This window comes from Passer montanus, unplaced genomic scaffold (genome assembly GCF_014805655.1).
Source record: "Passer montanus isolate IOZ18808 unplaced genomic scaffold, ASM1480565v1 scaffold80, whole genome shotgun sequence".
NCBI classification, from domain to species: domain Eukaryota; kingdom Metazoa; phylum Chordata; class Aves; order Passeriformes; family Passeridae; genus Passer; species Passer montanus.
In genome coordinates, this window is record NW_024373257.1 from 395,776 (window position 1) to 416,569 (window position 20,794).

The 20,794-nt window shown below is 38.3% G+C and overlaps 2 protein-coding genes across 6 annotated transcripts in view; one reads left to right on the forward strand and one right to left on the reverse strand.

Annotated features, from left to right (window-relative positions):
* Positions 1-20,794, reverse strand: part of CMSS1 (cms1 ribosomal small subunit homolog) — a 225,793-nt gene that overhangs the window by 181,163 nt on the left and 23,836 nt on the right. Inside the window, exons 1-2 of one of the 3 annotated variants that reach the window (XM_039732830.1) lie at positions 3,487-3,818; positions 1,002-1,172 (exon numbers count right to left, since the gene is read on the reverse strand). The exons of the other annotated variants lie outside the window; for them this stretch is intronic. Coding sequence (XP_039588764.1) covers positions 1,002-1,098 — 97 coding nt within the window. The 5' untranslated portion in view covers positions 1,099-1,172; positions 3,487-3,818. Of the gene's footprint in view, positions 1-1,001; positions 1,173-3,486; positions 3,819-20,794 lie in introns of those variants that run through there. 3 annotated transcript variants of the gene reach the window in all.
* FILIP1L (filamin A interacting protein 1 like) overlaps positions 1-20,794 on the forward strand; it is a 192,160-nt gene that overhangs the window by 149,154 nt on the left and 22,212 nt on the right. Inside the window, exon 1 of one of the 3 annotated variants that reach the window (XM_039732820.1) lies at positions 5,913-6,173. The exons of the other annotated variants lie outside the window; for them this stretch is intronic. The gene's annotated coding sequence lies outside the window, so the exon portion shown is untranslated. Of the gene's footprint in view, positions 1-5,912; positions 6,174-20,794 lie in introns of those variants that run through there. 3 annotated transcript variants of the gene reach the window in all.

A 20,794-nucleotide genomic window follows, 5' to 3' on the forward strand; every position in this document is an offset into this window, starting at 1 on the left:
GCCAATGGCCTCAGGAGGCTCCTGTAAACCTGCAGCCCCCAAGAAATGCACTGAATGCCAAATCCCTTCTACCTTTGTGCTAGGCTTTGCTCTCCAAGCCACTGGTGGAACCCAGCAACAAGTGCAGGAACAAGAGATGTGAAGGGAAAAGCATAAGGGAAGACATGGTGCATGATATGGAGGAGCTGAAAGAGCCTGCAATTACTTGATCTACTTTTTCATTTCATATCAAAGCTTTGAAAGAAATATCCTCCACTGGCACCATGTTCAATTCATGGCAGTGTGAAAAGCCGAGTCAACAAACCTGCACAGTTTTTATTCAAACAAGAATTATACTGCTCTGAAAAGGAGTTGATCACTTTGAATAAAACGACTGAACTCACAGCTTAAATTAATATATAAAAAAAGAGACAGGGATTCATGTGGAGTCAGACTTGAAGCTCAAAATATTTCAGCCATACCACTTCCCTGAAGTTCTACAAAAAGAATCTTGCTTTGACTGAATTCAAAGGAAATAGATAAACAGAAGTAGTACATAGTGTCATTTTTTTCTGCAGTCTAATGACTAAATACAGACATTTAAAATATGTTCTGCTTTCAAGCATGTTTACAGCCATGAAACTGAGCACCTTCCAAGGTCCTAAGTCTTCACAGGATTACAACTCCCTTTTGCTATTGCATTAATACTGAAGTGGCTGTCATGCCTCCAGAAATAGCCCAACTAGACAGGCATACTTGTGGGTGGGGGTGGGCTGATAAAAAAATCTCACTGCAGAACCCATCACAAACAAAACAAACCTCCAATCCCAAACTTCTTCTTAAAATACACTCTTGTACAGACCTTTCATGAACTAAAGAACATTGTCTCATTTTATCACAAAGATTACTTGGCTATATATGGTTTATATAGAGTAGGGGAAGGCATACAAATTAAATTCTATCCGTCCTTGTCCATGGTAAACTCTGCCATGCAAAAAATTGTCTTTTACACAAAAAATTACCTTGGTCCCACATACAAAATGAAACCATCTCACAAACAGACATGAAGCACTTGCAAGCTCTCCTTACAAGCCATTTATAGTTGAGAGGTCCAGTCATCAACTTCCCAATACAGCACCCAACAAAAAGGGATCAAATTATCCTTGCTATTTGGTTAGGAATTTTATTTGTATCTGCAAGAAAAAAAAGGCAGAATAATGGAATCTGTAAACAATAGGAGAGTTTGAAAAAAATATTTCTCTCTGCTGCCAAGAAAAATTAAAACCTCAGAGTAATGGAGATATGAATCTCTTTCCACCCATGGTCCACAGTAAAATACACATGAATCTGAAGAATGTTATCTTTAGAACTTTCCCCTGCTTCTGCCCCTTGCCTTCCACATGCATTTATCAGTTGTCAGTACATTTCAGACTGTAAATAAGCCATCAAAACCTCCATATTTCTCTTTGCAGCATTCAGAAATTAATCTATACATTAGGCTATGAAACTCTAAAAGACTTTACAGATGAAATCTAAGAGATCATCAAACAACACTAGGAGAGATAATAAAGACAAATTAGAAAATTTTTGAAGGATGCTAATAATCTAAGAAATAATTAGAGTGAATTTTCTTCCACTGACTAATGTCCAAACTCCCACAGATTTCAGAGACAAGGCTGAGCACACTGTGGAGAAAAATCCTTGAAGTCACATGAGTTATTAACACATTAAATATCAGCTCCCGTTTATGCAAGGCAATAAAATGCAACTTGTCAATTCTGCATGTTTCAGTTCTCCAGGTATCACATGCAAAACTTAAGCAGACCACCTCCAAAAAAGCAAACAGTTCTAAGTAATGTAAAATACTAATAAAAGTTTTGACAGTATTTGTACCTTAGTAAATGTTTACTTTTGGAATATGATTTAGACCCCAGGGAGAATTTCAGAAGCCCAAGCTTCAGCAATATCTACATGAAGTAAATGTGACCAAGAGCCTGATTCAGCCAAACATTTCAATATATCATTAAAATCAGACTTCTGCTGAAGTCCTTTCCTTTTTCAACAAAAGTACACAGGGCTATGTTTTAAGTGCTTTGTTGAACTGAGGCCCAAGTTCTAATTTCCTTTATTTATCTTAGATACAAAATGGCCAAAGGAAGGGGTCAAATGCTGCAATAGATAGGTTATGGGTTTAAGGACACTGGAGCTGCTGCTATGAAACGCCATGGGAAGAAAAAGAGAAGTTTAATGATGGAAGTAATGGGAGGAATTCAGATAGTTTAAGATAAAGTCTAAACAACTGCCTCAGAGTCTTCTAGCTTATTTGTCCTGTCTTCTCCTTGCCTCATATAATCTTCCATCTTCCCAGCTTCTATTTTTCTAAAGTAAAATCCTGAAAGATTTTGTAAGCACAAAGAACAATACAAAACGATAAGCAGCAACTAGAAAAAGTCACTGCAAGCAGCTGCAGAGAGCAGCCCTGCATTGACAGGAGATGCACCAACGATTTAATTAGATTTTCTTTTGGTCTCCAATTTCTACAAATCAACAATCTACAAATCAACTTTTGCTGTCACAATACTCGCAAATGCACCAGTTCTGTGCAATACAATGTGTAGTAACTAAGGAAACAGAATTCATTTTCAAGGAGCAATAGTGAATAAGACAGGCATAGCTGCCTGCCCAAAGGCTTTCTTTTTTTTCCCCTCTTCAGTGTAGCTCACCAGTGCCAGGATTCCACCTACAGATACTGAAACAAACTGTAAAAATGCAGTAAAGGAAAGCTCCTTTGCAACTCAATTCATTGCCTCAGATAAAAATGAGCTTTTCATGTTATAGTACTCCAGAACTTGGAATTTTTAATAAAATATCCAAGCCCTTAATAGGGCTTGGGTAGCACTGTACAATGTCCTTTAAGTCATAACAATATAAAAGAAGGAAGTCAGGTCATTATACACTCAGCTGATGCTCTTTGATAAAGCTGGTTTGCAGAAGGTCACAGATGTGCACTTTTGTATTGCAGAGAGGAATTAACTAAGAAACGAGGAGTTTGTATTTTGGCCATCCCCAGATGTAAACACAGACTTATAAACAGAAGGACTTGCATTCTCTATTCCCTGTTCCCAGACTACCAATAAACTTATCACCAGCACTATCTGAGCTGTGTTCCTTGGAACTCCAGAATAGAACTAGATTGTGAGGATGAATTTTTGATTACCAGCTTTTGAGAAGTCCTCTTCTTCAAAGCTGCTTTTGGCCAAAAACAACTGTTTCATGTGATAGAACAAAAACGCAGGCAATTTTCACATAGACTACAGAAACAGGGGGTGTGCAGGTGAAGGGAAAGTTGCAAAAAAACAAAGCCATTGCAAAGGGAAGGAAAAAACAAAACAAATAAACCAAGGACAGAAACAGTAGTTTTGACCTCTAAGGATTTATGTATTTATGCTCACATATGTATGCAAACACATGTAAAAAAGGGTGCATTCACATTTAACTCCTACCTACCTTGCACTGAGTAACTTCCTGGACTCCTCCTGCAAATCAGAACTGGATAGAGCAGTACCTCCGTGGCCTTCAGCACCTTGCACCTTCAGCTGTCCTGCCATTTTAAAGAGTCCTAGCAGAAAGGCTGAGTTTGTTGCTGAAGATACTTCCCATACCAAGGTCACCTAGATGAGCTTGGATTTCAATTGATCCATATGGCATAATAATTTTGATAACAACTGTTAGCCTCCAAAAACATTAGCCAAGGAACCAAATAGGCCAATAACAGCTAAAGGACAGGTTATTTTGCTTCTGTTTGGGTTTGATTATTAACTCTTCCTAGAACAGCAAATGATATTATCCTGGTCTGTCCATTGGTATATTCAAATAAGATGTTTTCTATCTCCAAAACCATTTGGGAAGGGTTAGCATTAAATAATTTTAAAGTTTTCTGACAAGGTACCCAAATCTGAACTTTCTCAGAAACTTACACAGATGACACAGCAAGATCACCCATGCAAATAAGCAGCAGAGTTCTGAGGAAGCTTTTACTTAGTACCCATGCATGGGGTTGCCTGGAATTTTTCAACTGAAGAATAAGTACCTTTTTCAGGCTACACTCAGGGTAAATCTATGCAAGATAGCTAGAAGATGTCTGTCCTGTCAATGAAATGCAAACATTTTAATTTTAGTCTTCACACCTACAGACAATACCCCCAAATAACTAACTTGCCTTATTGTTGGCATCATGTTCAATATGACAAAACACACTAAAGGCGGGCAGAGAATGGCTTAAGCTGCAGAGATGAAGACTAAAATTCAAATGCTGCAAATAAATTAATTGTGGATGCACCTACTAGTTCAATAGTGTAGCATGCCTTTCAGTGGTCTAATTTACCCACCAACATAAAAGGAGTTTGTTTCACTAACTCCTGTTATCCCTTAGTGGATTTTCAGTAACAAATTTTGTACCTATTTCCAGTATTTCTTCCATCTGTCATCAGTGTTTATTCAGGGTGTATACTAAAGCATGGAGAATACAAGCGATACATTTTAAGTTCTTCAATCTAAATCCTATTTTTTGGCTTTCTGCCTCTTTCCTAAATATTAAAACAAACAACTCATTTCTTCAAGACCTTCTTACTAAAAATAGTTGGTTGGACTGCTTAATTGTGTTAGCTGAAACACAAACATATGAAAAAGGAAAGGGGTTTGTAGAAAAAACATTGAAGAGAAAAAAAAATCAGATTTCATCTGGCCTTCCCATCATCACTTAAGAGAATTGTTTTGTAGTTACATCATCAGGAAATAAAATACTATCCTCCAAGGACCCCGACTCTTTACAGAAGGAAAAAAAAAAAAAAAAAGGAAGGCTCAAAGTTCATATTCGCCCCCAGAGGAGCTCAGCTAAAGTTGCATTTTTTTGTCATAATAAAATTAAAAGAAAAAAAAACACAACAGAAAAAGCTCCCTTAGAACAACTAATTAAACAAGATGACTTGGAATTTAGATTTTCCGTTTTCAAACTCTAGGCCGCGGGACTAAGTGGAAAACATTGTACCTAATCAGCAACAACTTAAAACGACTTTATTATCAGCGCTGGAGAGGAACTGCCCTAACCCAAACCTTCCGCACATTCTTCTTGGCCCTGAGCTGGAGGACAAACGCAGTGTTCCACAGAGCGCGGGGCTCGGCCGCAGCCAGCACCCGGGGCTGAGCTGCCCAGGGCCGGGGCTCCCAAGAGGCGGCCGGGCTGCGTCACCCAGAGGTAGCCGAGCTCAGTTGCCCAGAGGTAGCCCAGCTGTGGCAGGGCCGAGTTGCCCAGCAGCAGCCGAGCCCAGCTGCACAGGGGTGGCAGAGCCCGGCTGCCCAGGGCCGAGCTGCCCAGAGGCGGCCGGGCTGCATCACCCAGAGGTAGCCGAGCCCAGCTGCCCAGAGGTGGCCTGGCTGCCCAGAGGTGGCCAAGCCCAGCTGCCCAGTGGTAGCCGAGCTCAGGTGCCCAGAGGTAAGGGGTGGCAGAACCCAGTTGCCCAGAGGTAGCCGAGCTCCCCAGAGGTAGCGGAGCTGCCCACAGGTGGAAGGGCCGAGTTGCCCAGAGGCAGCCCAGCTGCCCAGAGGTAGCCCAGCTCAGTTGCCCAGAGGTAGCTGAGCTCAGCTGCCCAGAGGTGGCAGGGCCGTGCTGCCCAGGGGTGGTCGAGCAGCCCAGAGGTAGCCAATTGCCCAGAGGCAGCCGAGCCCAGCTGCCCAGAGGTAGCCAAGCTCAGTTGCCCAGAGGGAGCCGAGCAGCCCAGAGGCAGCCGAGTTGCCCAGCTGCCCAGGGGTGGCCGATGCGCCCCGGCGGCGGCCGCCCCGGAGTGAGCTCAGTTGCCCAGAGGTGGCAGGGCAGAGCTGCCCGGGGCGGCCGAGCCCAGCTGCCCAGGGGTGGCCGAGCAGCCCAGAGGCAGCCGAGTTGCCCAGCTGCCCAGGGGTGGCCGATGCGCCCCGGCGGCGGCCGCACCGGAGCGCACCGGGCAGCGCGGCGGGGCTGCACCGCGCCTTATATGGCGAGGCGCTGACGTAATGGTGCATAGGCTCGGGCCGCCCGCGCGCCCATCCCTCATTGTTCCGCGGGAGCGCTGGAATGCTCGCAGCAGCCCCGATGGCACCGCGCAGCGCCCGCGCCCCGCAGCACCGGCTCACCCGGGATTGCTCTAGCCCGCCAGCGCAAGGTAAGGCACAGGGTGGGAAGCAAGCTTCTTCTGGCAAGCACTGGCGCTTCTGGCTTTTCCTGCTGAGATACCTTTTTTTTTTAAAAAGTCACTTCCAAAGAAAAAAAAAAGAGGGGTGAGGAACTGAGAAACAATGAAATACCCCAAAACAGCACCAGGAGATCTAGAAAATGTCTGGTGAATCATACATAGGGTGGCTATTTCAAGCGTTAGAAACTGTCTTTAAAACAATTCCTGCAGAGGCAACAGGCGAGGAATTAATTTAACATTAAAGAAGGAGAGAGTTATGAATTACACACACTTTCCAAATGGTCGGATAAAATCATGACTGCATTTAAAGCTGTGGAAGGAGTCCAACAGTATTGTAATATATTAGGTAGAGCTACTGCCTCTCTTTCTGCTGCATTTACATGCATATGCTATATATTAGTAGGCATGTACACACACATGTCTCTAAGCATTTACTCTACTTTTGAACAACTTCTACTGTAGTTTTCAGAGCGTGTATAAATTTCCACATGCATTACTTTGCAATAAGGCTATGCTATGCCTAAAAGAAAGAATTGCAACTAGTTTAATCGCTAACAAACTTTTCAACTCATACACACTGCTTCCCTCTTCTCTGTCTTGCGTGCAAGTGTCAAATCACAAGAGGGCAGAACTGTCAGATTTTTTGTGAAAGAAAACTAATCCTCGTCAAACCCATGATGAGTGTGAGGATCAGAAAGCACGCTGCTCTCTGCAAGGCTTATTCTGCAAGATGTTCAACAGTATTGCAGCTATGAACTCCAGAAAACTGGGAATGATAAACAGCTCAGACGAGGCACAAAGCACCTTGAAAGATTAGACTTCGGTGTGTTTATAATTCACACCTGCGTGGTATGCAAAATTACAGTCCTCTCCGTTAATTAAGGGCCAAACCCTGTCAAATCTCTGTTCATAGGAACAACTGCAATTAAGTCAATTGTACTGTCCTACTTGCAAATTAGAACTGCTGAGCACTGCTCTTCAGAGTCCTATGCGTAATTTAAAATGTTAGAAAAGTTAGACCTTGAATTTTGACCTCTTCTTACAGGTAAAACATATTTTTGTGGTATGTTCTTCTTTTCCTTAGTACAAAAATAAATGCAATTTTAGGAGAGAAGTAAGGGTTCTTTTCCCAATTATTTGATGTTTTAAATCCTGCAAAATCCTCGTTCAATTATATATTTATATATAATTGGTATATATATGGTACTAACAGATGCATTGTTGTAGTATCACACATACACGGATTTAGAGGATGAGCCAAAATATCTTCTGTGAAATTTTTCGTAACTTTTTTTTGGCTTTAAACATGGAGAAAATATGAAGCAGTTATTTTCAACATGCTCCTAAAAATGTAAATATAAAGAGCCATTAAATTTCAAATATAATTCAGGTATTTGTGTATTATTAAGCTGGCAAATAGATAAAAGTCACATCCATGTTTCCAACCTATTCTTTTTTATAACAAGCAAAGTTTATACCTCTGTTGAGAGAATCAGGGAAGAGGGCACTGTATAGTGTATATATAGAATGAAAAGAATCCTAGCAACAAGAACAAATGTAATTTCACAGTACAAAAACAATATCCCATATCAGTATCCTGAGCTCCTTAAAAAGTCTTTTGCTCACTATTCTGTCATATGTGCAGAGTCCTTGCAGTTTAAAAATGATTACTTAGTTTTCTAAATATCCAGTGTCGAGTTATAGAGTAGAAAACTTAGCTATGTTGTGAACAGATGTGTTAGGAACCAAACTTAAGCAGCAGTCTTCAAAAAGTGTGTCTGAGTAGAAAGGATGAGCTGAAGAAGTCGAAAGACTACAATATGGGAAATAAAAAATATTAACAGGAGTGCTATGCATGCAATAATTTTGATAAAAACACAAAGTAGAAAAAAGAAAAATGTCTCCCCATAGGTTAGAGACAATTTAAATCCAAATCCAGCAAAGAAGGGTGACTTCTATCACTGATTACTGCTTTAGCAGTATCTAAAGTACCATCTGTACTCTGAATACTGCTCTCCTAAAACAAATCATAACATCTATCAAAAGCCAGAATTCTACTTCTCATAGTCTGTCTTCCTCAGATTAAAAAGAAAACATTCTTCACTTAATACTTACAGAGCCAATTTTGCTCTCATTTATACTGGTAAAACTCCAAAATAATTAGATGGAGGTATAATGATTAAACTGCCTCACTGCTGTTTCCCCCCTGCCACCACCTCTCTATTACACTCCTTTATTAGATCAGATTGCTTAACATGTTTTGGATATTAATGGATCAGTATTCCTAATTTTAAGTGATTAAGATGCTAGTTTCCATTAAAAGTAAAATGACAGTGAAAGAAAAGAATCATCACATAACTCAGTCTTAAATAATTGTATTTCTTCATCTAAATTTTTATAGTAATTTTTCACAACATCCAATGTGAAAACATTTTAAGAACAAATATATCCTCCAGAAATGAAAGTCAAGTTCCTATCAAACTGCATTGACCCTTTGTTCCTTTCCCGTCACTTCCCTTTCCTCCACTGACAAACATCTGCTGACAGCAGAATTTTTAGAGATTTGATCCAGAGGACAAAGGATAGTTTCTATTCCCCATCACTAGTAAAATCAAATTATTTCTTGATCTGTGCTGAGCAACAGAATTTTCATACTATTTACCTTATACTATGATGAATTACCAATTTTGCGCTTGTCATGGCATAAAAAAAAAAAAAAAAAAAAAAAAAAAAAAAAAAAAGCAAAAAAAAAAGCCTGGTTTTACTCCTGGTCAGTCTCCCCTGTGTGGCAGATCTTAAAAAACTGCTACTTTTCTTCAGGAGAAATTCTTTACCACATGTAAACATAGCAAGGGCAACTGAGCTACTACAGCTCCTCTGGACCTTTCATACGAGCAGCTGTTCTCAAATCCTGGGTGTGGTTCTACCTGAATAAAGTTAATTTAAAAAGCAATTAAAATATCTAAGTCAGAGAATCCTAAGGAGTTTACAATGTAGGAAGACATATCTTTAAAAACCATTGTATATAACTGTAGTTCTGTCTCATTAATAGTTTCCCTCAACACTTTCTCTTGTCACCAAATTGATTTGAACTTTGAAACTGTGTCTTAGTAATAATTTTTAATTGCTTAGGGTTTTTGTTTCATACTGAATAGATTCTGCCATGGCACCCTTAGGGTTTAGGTTGAGCTTCTTGATATAGTTGAAAGCTTGGTTAGTTCAACCATTCACTAAACTGTATTACTCAGCTCCAAGAAGGTAAAAATCATTGCTGAAAAATTCTAAATATAGTGCCCAGTCTTGTGATTTAAGTGAAGTAATGGATACTTTGACTCTTAACACCTCTCAGTACATTATGCTGATTTTGAGGTTTGCTGTGTTTTCTGTCAGCAAGACAAAAATCACTCTGACTGCATGTCCAGTGCACCATGATGTTCCTGAAGTTCAGTAGCTGTGCTCACTCCAGTGCACCAGTGGTGCACTCTCAGGCAGCTACAGCTCATCCAGAGTGTTCGCAACTTCTAGCAGGATGTATTTGAAGATTTTCTGAGGCAGTCTGTACCCACCAGTTAAAACCAGTACAAAAACACCTCCCAAAGCAGTTCCTCACCGGGGCTGATGTGACTGTGAAGAGGTGAATGTTCACACAAACAATGAATGCTGGCTGAACACCCAGCAACACCATCATAGAACCATCCTTTAGCAGCAGTAGGGAAATATTGGGGGTGACAGTTCAACTCAACTTTGCTACACGACATTTCCACACAGCTCAAAACCGTAACCTTGGTCATTGAAGCTGATAAATGCGTGGACTTTTTACCTGTTGCAGAAGTCACGCCTGCTGCTGCAGCTCATCATGCACATGATGATGACGATGATGTAACACAGCTGCTTGACTTCAGCCTCAGGCTGGGCAGGTGACTGCCAGAGAGTGGCTGCTGAGGCAAAGCAGCAGAACTTGAGCCATTCTGCTTCATGCTGCTTGCTCAAGGAAGCTGAGAAACCAGAGCCTGCAACCAGCACTGCTCATGCCAAACTCCCCAAAGCTTTACAGACATACATGAGGTAGGGTACACAAAGCTCTAGTGAACATGACTGAAAACGTGGATGGGAAAAAATCCACTCCTGACAAGAGAAACACTCATCTTGCATACATGTTGGGGATGTGAAACAACAAACATCAGACTTCATTTTGCTTTATAGATTTCCAAAGGTCTGGGAAGCAACACAACAATTGCACTTAAATGATGGATAGAGTTCTTAAAATCTGCCTTAAACCTAATATTCAAAGCATTTTCTTTCAAATTCATTGCAGACAGCTGATTTAAAACTTTGTCTTTTTTTATGAGAAACATAAAGCTTATCTAGTGTTTGCATAGCAACTATCGCAATGACAGAGTGAGGGAATGAAGAAAAACTTTAAAAACTGAAATGAAGCAGCATGAAGCTGCTGCCATTAAAAAACCACATAAAACTGGCTGCTTAAAAATAGAAAGTAATGCACTCATAAAACTCACATTTTAATTACACATTGAATTTTAGCACATGGACAAAACTATCTATCTAGCACATGGACTATCTAGCACAAACTATCTATTTAGCACATGGACAAAGCTATCCAGTTAAGTGTAAACTGATTGAATTCTGTCAGCTTTCAATGGATTTAATCTTTTTTTTGGGTACAATTTATACAGCTTTCAGTCAGTAAGTCTAATTATGAAGAAAACAGATTTTAAAATTTTATCACATTTAAGTTTGCCCTACCTGAAACTAACATCACCCATCACATTCCCAAACATGATTCCATTCTACTTAGCCACAAAGAGGTTTCTCAAAAGAAACCTAGTAAATGCCACAGTTGTTTTTGTTTTCAACTTCAAAATGCTACCCCCTGGTCAAGCACATTCCACACCTCAGAAAAGCCATTCTGTTACCAAAAAAATATCATACAAAAAAAAAGAAAAGTGATTTATATTGGTCACTTGAACCTGAGGGTGTAACAATGCCACAATGGGGACAGCCAATCCCTAATCTAAATATCTGAAAACCATTATTGAACACACTAACCTGGATGTAGGAAGGTGTGGGAAAAAAATGGAGTGGTCAAGTGTTAATGCTTAAATCTGAAACATTTTTCTTAACTTGCAAAATACTACTATATACTCTTTCATGTAAAGAGAATTTTTTTTTTTAAATTAGCAGCCAAAAACGAAATTCTGACACTAAACACTGAATTGTCTTCAATGAAAAGGCCACCAGGAACACTGGCAGCCCTAAAACCTCTAAAATCCGTGTTTCTAAAGACACATCTGATATATAAATGAGCACGTTCGTTTGTATGCCTGTGAGTAAGCAGAGCAGGGGGATGAAAGCCTCTACAGCGAAGTCAGCAAGTACAGCTTCAGGAGAGCCAATTCCAGATGACAAATAGCTGCCGCCGAGGGTGGCGCGGGGACGACACCAACCGGTGGAGAATGCTTATGAGGCTTCTGCTGGGAGATTCACACTTTGGCTCTTTTTAGGCAAAGCAGCAGACAACAGCTGACAGGAATAGTCAGGCTTGCATATGTTGCTAACCCATACAAAGGAGGAGGGAGGAAAATGTATCCTGGTATACAAAGGAGCAGCCACTTTGGAAAGGATCTTCTTGGCCCTGCTTTGGTCCCACCGGCCACCTAGAGCCATGCAGGATTATGTCATCTCTGTAAACAGCGACACTTCCTTATTTCCGTCAGGATTAATGCGGTGGGAGGAGTCTGAAATTGACACTGATAACATTTTATAACTTGTAAATGAACTTTTATAGATCTAGATTAAAGCAGTTAACTAAACAATTTGCAAGTTCTGCTAGCGAGAACTCCTTTATTTTCAGCATTTGAAAGCACATTGTAAATTAATGATAAAAGCTAAAATGTATTACATCAGAAACATACTGTACATGAAAACATGCTACAGCTTCTTCAGTGACATCTGAAACAAGAAACTATAACCTGAATACCACAGACCATCAGCCAAGAGGCAAGGAAAGAGATCAAGTAGGGCATGTAGCCAAATGTCACATAACGATACTGACTTATAAATCAGTTTGGGCTACACTAACAAGGCACAGAATGTTCAACTGAATTCACAGTTCCTTAAAGAACAAGGAACTCAAAGTCTTCATAAGAAGGCACAAGGGAAGCATACATGCACGTGACCCTGTTCTTTCCTAAAAAAGCCTTTTCCTATGACAGTTTTTGAAAGGCAAAAAACACTGGAAAACAACCAAAGATGGAAAAAGTAAGTATCTCTCTTGGCTTTAGGAAGACTGCTCAGACCAATTTTAAAAGAGTTTAAGAAATCATTGGTCACAGAAATGCTAGAATTAGTTAAATCTACTTTTTTCATCCCAACAATTTAGGGTTTTTTTTTCCCTAGGAAATAGAGAAATACTGATTTTATAAAGCAAGGAAGTTACTCCAGCTGCTGAACACACATGCAAGTAGCTAAAAACCCCAAAACACCACAATCACCCTAAACACTGCTGTTGGCACTCTGAGTGGACATACTACTAAAGGATCCAATTTCTTTTAAGCAGGGTGTTTGATTTTTAACACAGTGAACAACCAAGGCTGCACAAAAATGTAAACATCTTACTTCAATACATCATAATCAACAGATCTGAGAGTAAAAAATGTTCTTCAGTTAAACAGTTAATCACAGGTGAAGAAGCTACTTAAACTATCATTTGCTATTGAACTGTGAATTATTAAAAGAATTCTCAAACTATCATCTTTAGGTCTCCAAGGTAGCCTCCTATCCTGTAATCTAAAACAATGTGTTAGTCCTCTTTGAAGAGGATCAGTTTGGAAAAGCCATGTAAACTTAAATGGTGAACCAGAGCTCCTTTGCTCAGGATTAACATGTTTTAGACAAAACATGAATTGACATTGCACCTTTAGATAATTCACCAAGTGCTCCCAGGTCTGTGTGGCCAGAGGCCTACTGGGAGAAAAGAAAATACAACTTCCAAACACTAAGCAGGTTTAGAACAGGTAGCAAGAAAATGAATTATCTGCCAGGTCACTAAGTCACCAGAGCTATAGAGGCTCAGTACCTAGAACTGTACGCAATTTGTCATGCATAAGGAAAAGTTTTGATACAATTTCCAGAGGTCACAGAGTGAAAACCAGGAACTAGCAGGATTCTTCATCACTTGTAGCTTTGAAGTTCAGCTAGTTAACCCTGCCACAATGCATTGATACCATCTCTCTCACCTGTGCCTCCAACATGAAGTGCTGGCCAAGCCCGTCTTAGAGAAAGTGGACACCCTCACATTAGCAGATCTATGGGAAAAGATGCATGTTTAGCTTCAAAATGAACTTCTGTTTGATATTAACACTGTTGCTGTTAACATTATTACTTACAGTCTTGGCTACCAGAAAAAGTTGCAACTGTATCAGAAAATCTGATAAAAGTCTCAACTGCACTGCTTCGTGCAACTTAGCATCAAGGAAAATTTAAATGCCTCAAGCTAAATTTGCAGTAACAATTAAGATTTATGTTTTCTGATAAAAAAGAAGAAATGGGGTGCCACCCAAGCCCAGTTTCAAACACTGAGTTTATTAAACACATACATAGAGCTTCTTCAGGAAATAAGCACACCAGAAAAAGGGCTTATTTTTTACCCAAGGATGTATGTATATAATAAAGGTTTATGGGTATGAACAGAACAGAACCCTCGAAAAGTAATGGAATTTGAATCCTGCAAAGCAGTGACACCACCTATATAATTTCTGACAAATGTTTGTCTAATTGTTTACAACCAGCCTTATTCCTCCAGTTACTGGCAAACTCTCAGTCTTCCCTAACAGTGCCATTCAGTACTAAAGTATCTTTATCTAACTTACCATGTTTAATCTATTTAAATAAATTTAAATCACAATTTCAGCACATAAATTCTTGTACACTGAGCATGAAGAATGCATAATAAAGTTTCCAGACAAGTTCCACCTGTCTAGAAGCAAGTGGCCACTGAGCAGCTTATCCAGGGCTGGCAGCATGAGTAGAATGCCTTCAGTTCAGAAGAATAAGTAAGCATGGCAGCATGGAAAGTTCTAAATTTTACCATTGCTAATGCCTGATAATATAAGGTTATCATAAGAGATAGGCACAGTGCCTACTCTGCCCATGGATGAAAATGCCCCAGACATTTATTTTTATATGAAATGTGTGTTAAAATTGTTTTAGAGAACATCCAGTTCCTGTAAATGTTATGGGAAAATGCCATTTACGACTAACCAGTCTCCTCAGCGACATGATGTGGCTGAGTGCCATTTTCTGTCATACCAAAAATATTAACTAATTGAAGTTAAAAAAAGTTTGCATAAATTAAATCCTTGCACAATTATGCCCAATTCTGGTCAAGACAGCAGTACTAGCACTGCCTCAGGTGCATGATATACAGCACCCATTTTCCCACCTGTGCCTCCTTTAAAAACATTCCATAAAAGAGGTCCACCTTGAAACCTAGGCACTATGAAGTTACATACAGAATTAAAAAAAAAATCACAGGATTTATCTATAGAAATTGCTTAAAGAAAACTCAAAATCTTCTCTTAATATAAAACAGTATCATTAAATTGAAGTGTAAAAATGTGACTTAAGGGTTACAAATTTACAGTGAGCTACAGGAACTGACTCATTCAGGGAATCAGAACTTCTGCAAACTCCTCAATCAACTGAAGGATGCAGAGTAAGACAAAAACTCACACCTCCAAATATTACTCTTCCAGCAACAGTAAACACAGCATAGCAGTGATGGCAGAGTAGTATTTGCCTTACACAAACCAAACACACGTGGCTGGGATCACCAGTCTAGTAGCAACCTCACTACAAGTATCCACAACTTGGGCAAGCTGCACTCTCCTGTTTGTGCCTAATCTTTCCATGGGGAGTGGGGGTAAAGACAGGCAGGGCTCCAAAGGACAGTTTTCAGGAGCTGAATTAACTCCTGTAACAGTTTTTCACTTGGTAAAACAGCAGGAGGCTGCAACCTCATCTGTTCACTCTGAATAGAAAATGCAAACTCATTCACCTGCCTGCAGGGTAGAGGGGTGGATAAAGCCCTGACCTGTTTATCTCTGCAGTATTGAGTGTTTTATTACATTGGTGATTTTAAAAACAGCTCAGTAACTGTGGTCAAGCAATAACATTCTACCAGGAATAACACTTCAAGTATACACTTAAAACTCAGGTTCATAAAGACACAAATTTTCCCATCAATTTAACTTGTTAGCATGTAACATTAAATGCAGTCATTTCAATGACACTGTTGTTTAAAAATCACAAATTATAAAAAAACAGTAGTTGTCTTGGTTTATTTTGTGTAATTACTGCACTTAAAACCTGTTTGGATTAATAATAATTCTCAAAATCTGTTACAGTAAGTTGACACTGTTTTTTCCATTTTAATAAATCTGATGATCAGGCACAAAATTTCACTTGTTAAAGATGAAGACAAGACAGAAACAGGACCTGGATTAGTAACTGAAAAGTTCTGCCTCAGTCTTGTTGCTTTGACCCCTATACCACATCTCTTGTGGTTCATCTTTCCATTTCCTTCAGAAAGCTTTCCATCTGCAAAACTATAATTTGCTGGCTGACGTAAATTTGAAGAGTTCCAAATTCTGGTGTTGCATCTGAAATTACTGGCTTTATTTCTGACTTTACAGGCAGTATGGTGGGAGACATTGAGAGATGGGGGAGGAAGGAGAAGGCGGTGAATACGCGCTATCGTAATATTAAAAAAAATTCCTGAATTACTCACTAACAAAACCTAAGTGCTGTTCCTTAGTGAGCTGGTTACCTTATTGAGGTATTTAGATTCAGAATAGAAGAAGATTAAGTCATGCTGCATGGCATTGAAATGCCAACAGTAATGGATACTGACTTCAAAGAATACCTGAAATAGCTGTTAAATCTAGAAAGAGGAAAGAAAAAAGCAGAGTGCATCTGAAAAGCAGTGACACATCAGGGTCCAGCTCACAATTCATAGTGCCATATTTTCTAATAAGCTGAATGCTGGGACCCCGAGTTTTAAAGGCTAACTTCAAGCTCATTAATATTGTGATTTCTCAGATTAGTGGTCTTTTAAAATGTTTTCAGGATAAACAGTCAGGTCAAAAAACAAACCAACCCAAATAGCTGCCAACAATTTAATAGGACAGCTCTTCTTCACTCCCACCTAAAAATTTGACTCCCACCTCCCTATCAATCTCAAACACTGTAGATGGCTGCCATTAGAAAATCAAAAAAGAACAACAGAATTCATAATTTTCATGCTGGCATTCAAATCCTTACTGTCACACAAAGCATTAATGCTTTCTACACAAGACTGATGTTTTGACAAGTGACTTCCAAGAACATCTAGATAAGGAAGGAATGCAATTCAAAATAGAAAATTTTTTTCTTAAATTGAGGTTTCATAATAAAACAAAACTGAATTTTAGTGTTTCAAGTTTCAAGTTTCAACTGAATTTTAGTGTTTCAAGTTTCAAGTTTCAACTGAATTTTAGTGTTTCAAGTTTCAAGTACTGTCACACAAAGCATTAATGCTTTCTACACAAGACTGATGTTTTGACAAGTGACTTCCAAGAACATCTAGATAAGGAAGGAATGTAATTCAAAATAGAAAATTTTTTTCTTAAATTGAGGTTTCATAATAAAACAAAACTGAATTTTAGTGCTGAAGTAAAATTACTTGAACTGGAAGTTAATCCAGTCTTAAATCTTAAATTAACCAATATAAGTTTGTTAAAATTTTCGCACACCATTTACTGTCACCAAATTTACCCCAGATTTTGTAACATTTATGAGTGCAAATATCCCTATATCCCCAGTAAGACAGCAGCTTAGTAGTTGTGAAATCATGGTCACAAACAACATCAGTGTTCCAAAATAATTATTTTTTTAAAGCATTATCTACATATGTTTACTCAGCATCACGACTAAATACATCTGGTTGTCCATGCAAAATTTTGCCCGTTAACCCAGAACTGACAATACCATTCATCTTCTATGACTTTTATTAAGACTTGTAAAGCAAGTCAGCATTTTAAGCATCAGATAAAATGATAATTACTTTGTGATAGTCTATGGAGTAATAAGAGCTCACACCTCGCTCATTAAAAGTTCTCATTTTATAAAATAAATTTCCATATTGGGAAATTTGCCTTACAGTCTCTTGCAGCTGAGACATCCTTTGTGGAGGTTTGTATCCTAGCATAAACAAATTCTTTGAAATTTACAGATGTAAATTAACGTAATGGAAAATAAATTTTAAAATAAGTATTCACATTCTGCTGGGAAGTGCTGACTGATTCAGATGAAGCCAGCAGATTACACAACAGCTATGGTATGTTGTTGCTGCTGTAATTTCAAAGGCTTTTGACTTTCTTTATGACAGAGGAAAAAGAAGCATTAATAAAGATAATAGAGAGCCATAAAAAAAGCTGCAACATGTTTTCATAAAAACGGCACATCGATAAATAGAACTGTAGGCAAAGGAAAAGAAAAAAAAAATGCATAGCCACCTCAAGATCAGAAATACATTAAAAACACAAATTTTGTTTCAATGAACTGTGGAAGGCACAGACTGGCATTCTTACAAAAACAAATATGTAACTGCACTGGTGTCAAAAAATTACAACTTGTAAGATTTACCAAAAATGATGAAGCATGTTTCTTCTCTTATTAAAGGCCAGACCATGTCTTATTGCTAACTGGGGAGAGTGCCTCAAAGGAAGAGGCATGACTTCATCCACATTTAAAAGCTTTCAGCTTAAAGCTTTTACTTGCTTTGCACCAGGGGAAATTCAAGGATATGTTCAAAAACTTTAGAAGTAAGTCTCTCGTGTAATAACCTGTAGAGTCTCTCATAAACCACATCTTTCATCTGTGGAAGGGTAAAGAGCATGACATAGTTAAAAGTGTGTATCTTTATGATTTAAAAAAAAAGAATCACAGAGATTAAAAAAATCACTATAATTTCTGAAGAATGGTCTGATACAGATATTGACAATATGTACATCAAAAATTCCACAACACTGGAGAGGACAGACAAAAGCTGAGGTTTATAAACCAGTGTCTACTTCACCTGCATCCTTAGAAGACAGCCTTTTCTAAAGTTACCACTACAACATTGCTTAAACAAACAAAAAAATAATATTTTTTTAATTCTTATTATTAAAAGAATAACAGTTAATTCCAGAACTAACTAAAAAAAAATTTAAAAACAAATGTGTTGCAATCTCAGCCTCCCGTACTTTCTTTGGTTTCTGTGAAACGCAAAGGAAAAGTCGCCCCCTTAGAATTCTGTAAAACCATAAATTAAACAATCTCCATGTAATACAGGTCACCCCAGGAAAATGGAAAGTCCCTCTTAAAGACAAAATGTTATGACATGACACCAGGACAGTGAACTGTTATGGGAGTCTCACATCTTGTAGAGAATACAGTCATTATGTTGCCAGTTACAAAGTAGTGTAGCTGAAGTTATATGCGCTTGCAAAAAATGAAGAAAAACAAGACAACACAATTGAATGCACGGTGTTAACACCAAGAAGCTCTAGCTTGCATACTGAGGGAAACAACTACAATGAACAGAGGAGAACAAAGAAATACAATTTCTTCCAGGAAATAAAGGAGCAGTTAACTGGTATTGCAAGTAAGTACAATATTAAGCCACCATAAAGCAATAATTTATAACAGAAGCTCTGAAGTAATAAGACACTGCCCTGACTCTCTTTAACTACCTATCAGTCAGGTTCATAAAAACAATTTTCAATGTCTGTTTTTGGTGGCCTCAATTCAGAAAGGGTTGTTGTAGTCCTGTGTAAAAGCTCTGTCTAAATGATATACCTACCTTTGCCTAATACAAAATTACATGATCATGAAATTTAGCTGGCAAAAAAAGTGATAAAAATATTTTATTGGTTAGAGGAGTGTCTTTTCTTCTTAAAAAATTATTATTTATTTGAGCCAACTTTTTTGACCTTTGCATATTTTCAGTAAAATTGCTCTCTCAGATACTCTGGATACTGTTCTTCAGGGAGACAGTATTTTGGATGAAGTCAACACAAAGTGTTTTTACCCTACCACCAGTCACTAAGTGTTATTATCAGTTAAAGCACTTCTTCAAACACGTGACTTTTTAATTCAGATAATATACATACCCAAGCACTAACCCACAGAACTCAAGTTCCCAAAAAATAAACCCTGACCAAAATGAAGCAGTTAATTTAAGAACACAATCAAACAAATAAATAACACCAAAACCCCCAAACATTTCAGGGTCCTCTTCCATTCCTAGGTGCATACGTGCAGACACAATCACTGTGACCTACTGAACCATGAAACAGGAACCCAGCCGCCAAGGAAAATTCTTTGCAAATATTAACAGACTCCCAGTTGACTTCTTACAATATCAATCTTTATCCAAGAAATCACTATCTATTCAGCAGTGTTGAGCATATTTTCTTTATAGCAATATATGACTAAACATACAGTTATCAAAAGCAAGTGAAAAAACTTAATGACACAGTACGAAAAAATATACCATGCTTAATACATGCCTTTTTTCTTTCTAGAAACACATTAAAATCCTTTAACTCTTAGTTGTTGAGCTATGCTCTTAACTTCAATCAGGTGATTTTACAGAAATATTTTTTTAAAATGAAATAGACCTCAGTTATTACAAATATTTACTTGTGAGTCTGTTTCAATGTTAAAACTGCATTTTGTCTTTTGAATGAATTGTTTTTAAATACCCAAAGTCTTTTGGCATGACCAAAGAAACAGACTCTCTTGAAAATCCTTACACAACAATCCAGGTACCAGTAATAAAGAGACTTTTGTTCAAATAGCCCATGCAACACAGACTTCATCAGACTTGACTTGATTGTCAACTTATTTTATTCATTATTTATGCACAATCATCTACTTGAATAATAAAAAATTTAGACAGCATCTCTATGAAAATTACAATTGTTTGTTATTATTTGGCATAAGAGCTTCTTTCCAAAGTAATGTAAGAGGCATGACTTCCTGGATCATTAAGACTTTCATTTGGCCAGAGGGTTATCAACTAGTTAATATGGAAGTGTTGGGTAAAACACTGATTACCTAAGGTATTAATGACCACAGCTAAATCTCCCTTAAAAAAAATAAATTACAGTGAAGCAAGCTAAATCAAATGCTAGTAAGTCCAAGTAACCATATTAGTATGTCTTAACTTCATGCACACACAAAACCTGAGTTCATTCCAAATGAAATTGTTAGTTGTGCTTCTGTTATGGTTTTATAGCTATGGCAACGGTAAATCATCAATTGAACTTCACTACTAAAGCATTCAGAGACAAGGGTGGGGAGGGAAAAAAGATTTTTACACTAAAAAGAATTAGAACTGAAAGTAGCACTGAAAAGGGGACTGAAATTTATATCCCATGAACACAGTAAAAAGCTGCCTTTGAGATGGTGCAGTCCTCCCCCCATTTATTTGTTCTGTCAACCAGAAGCATTCCTTCAAACTCATTTCACAAACCTCTCCCTTT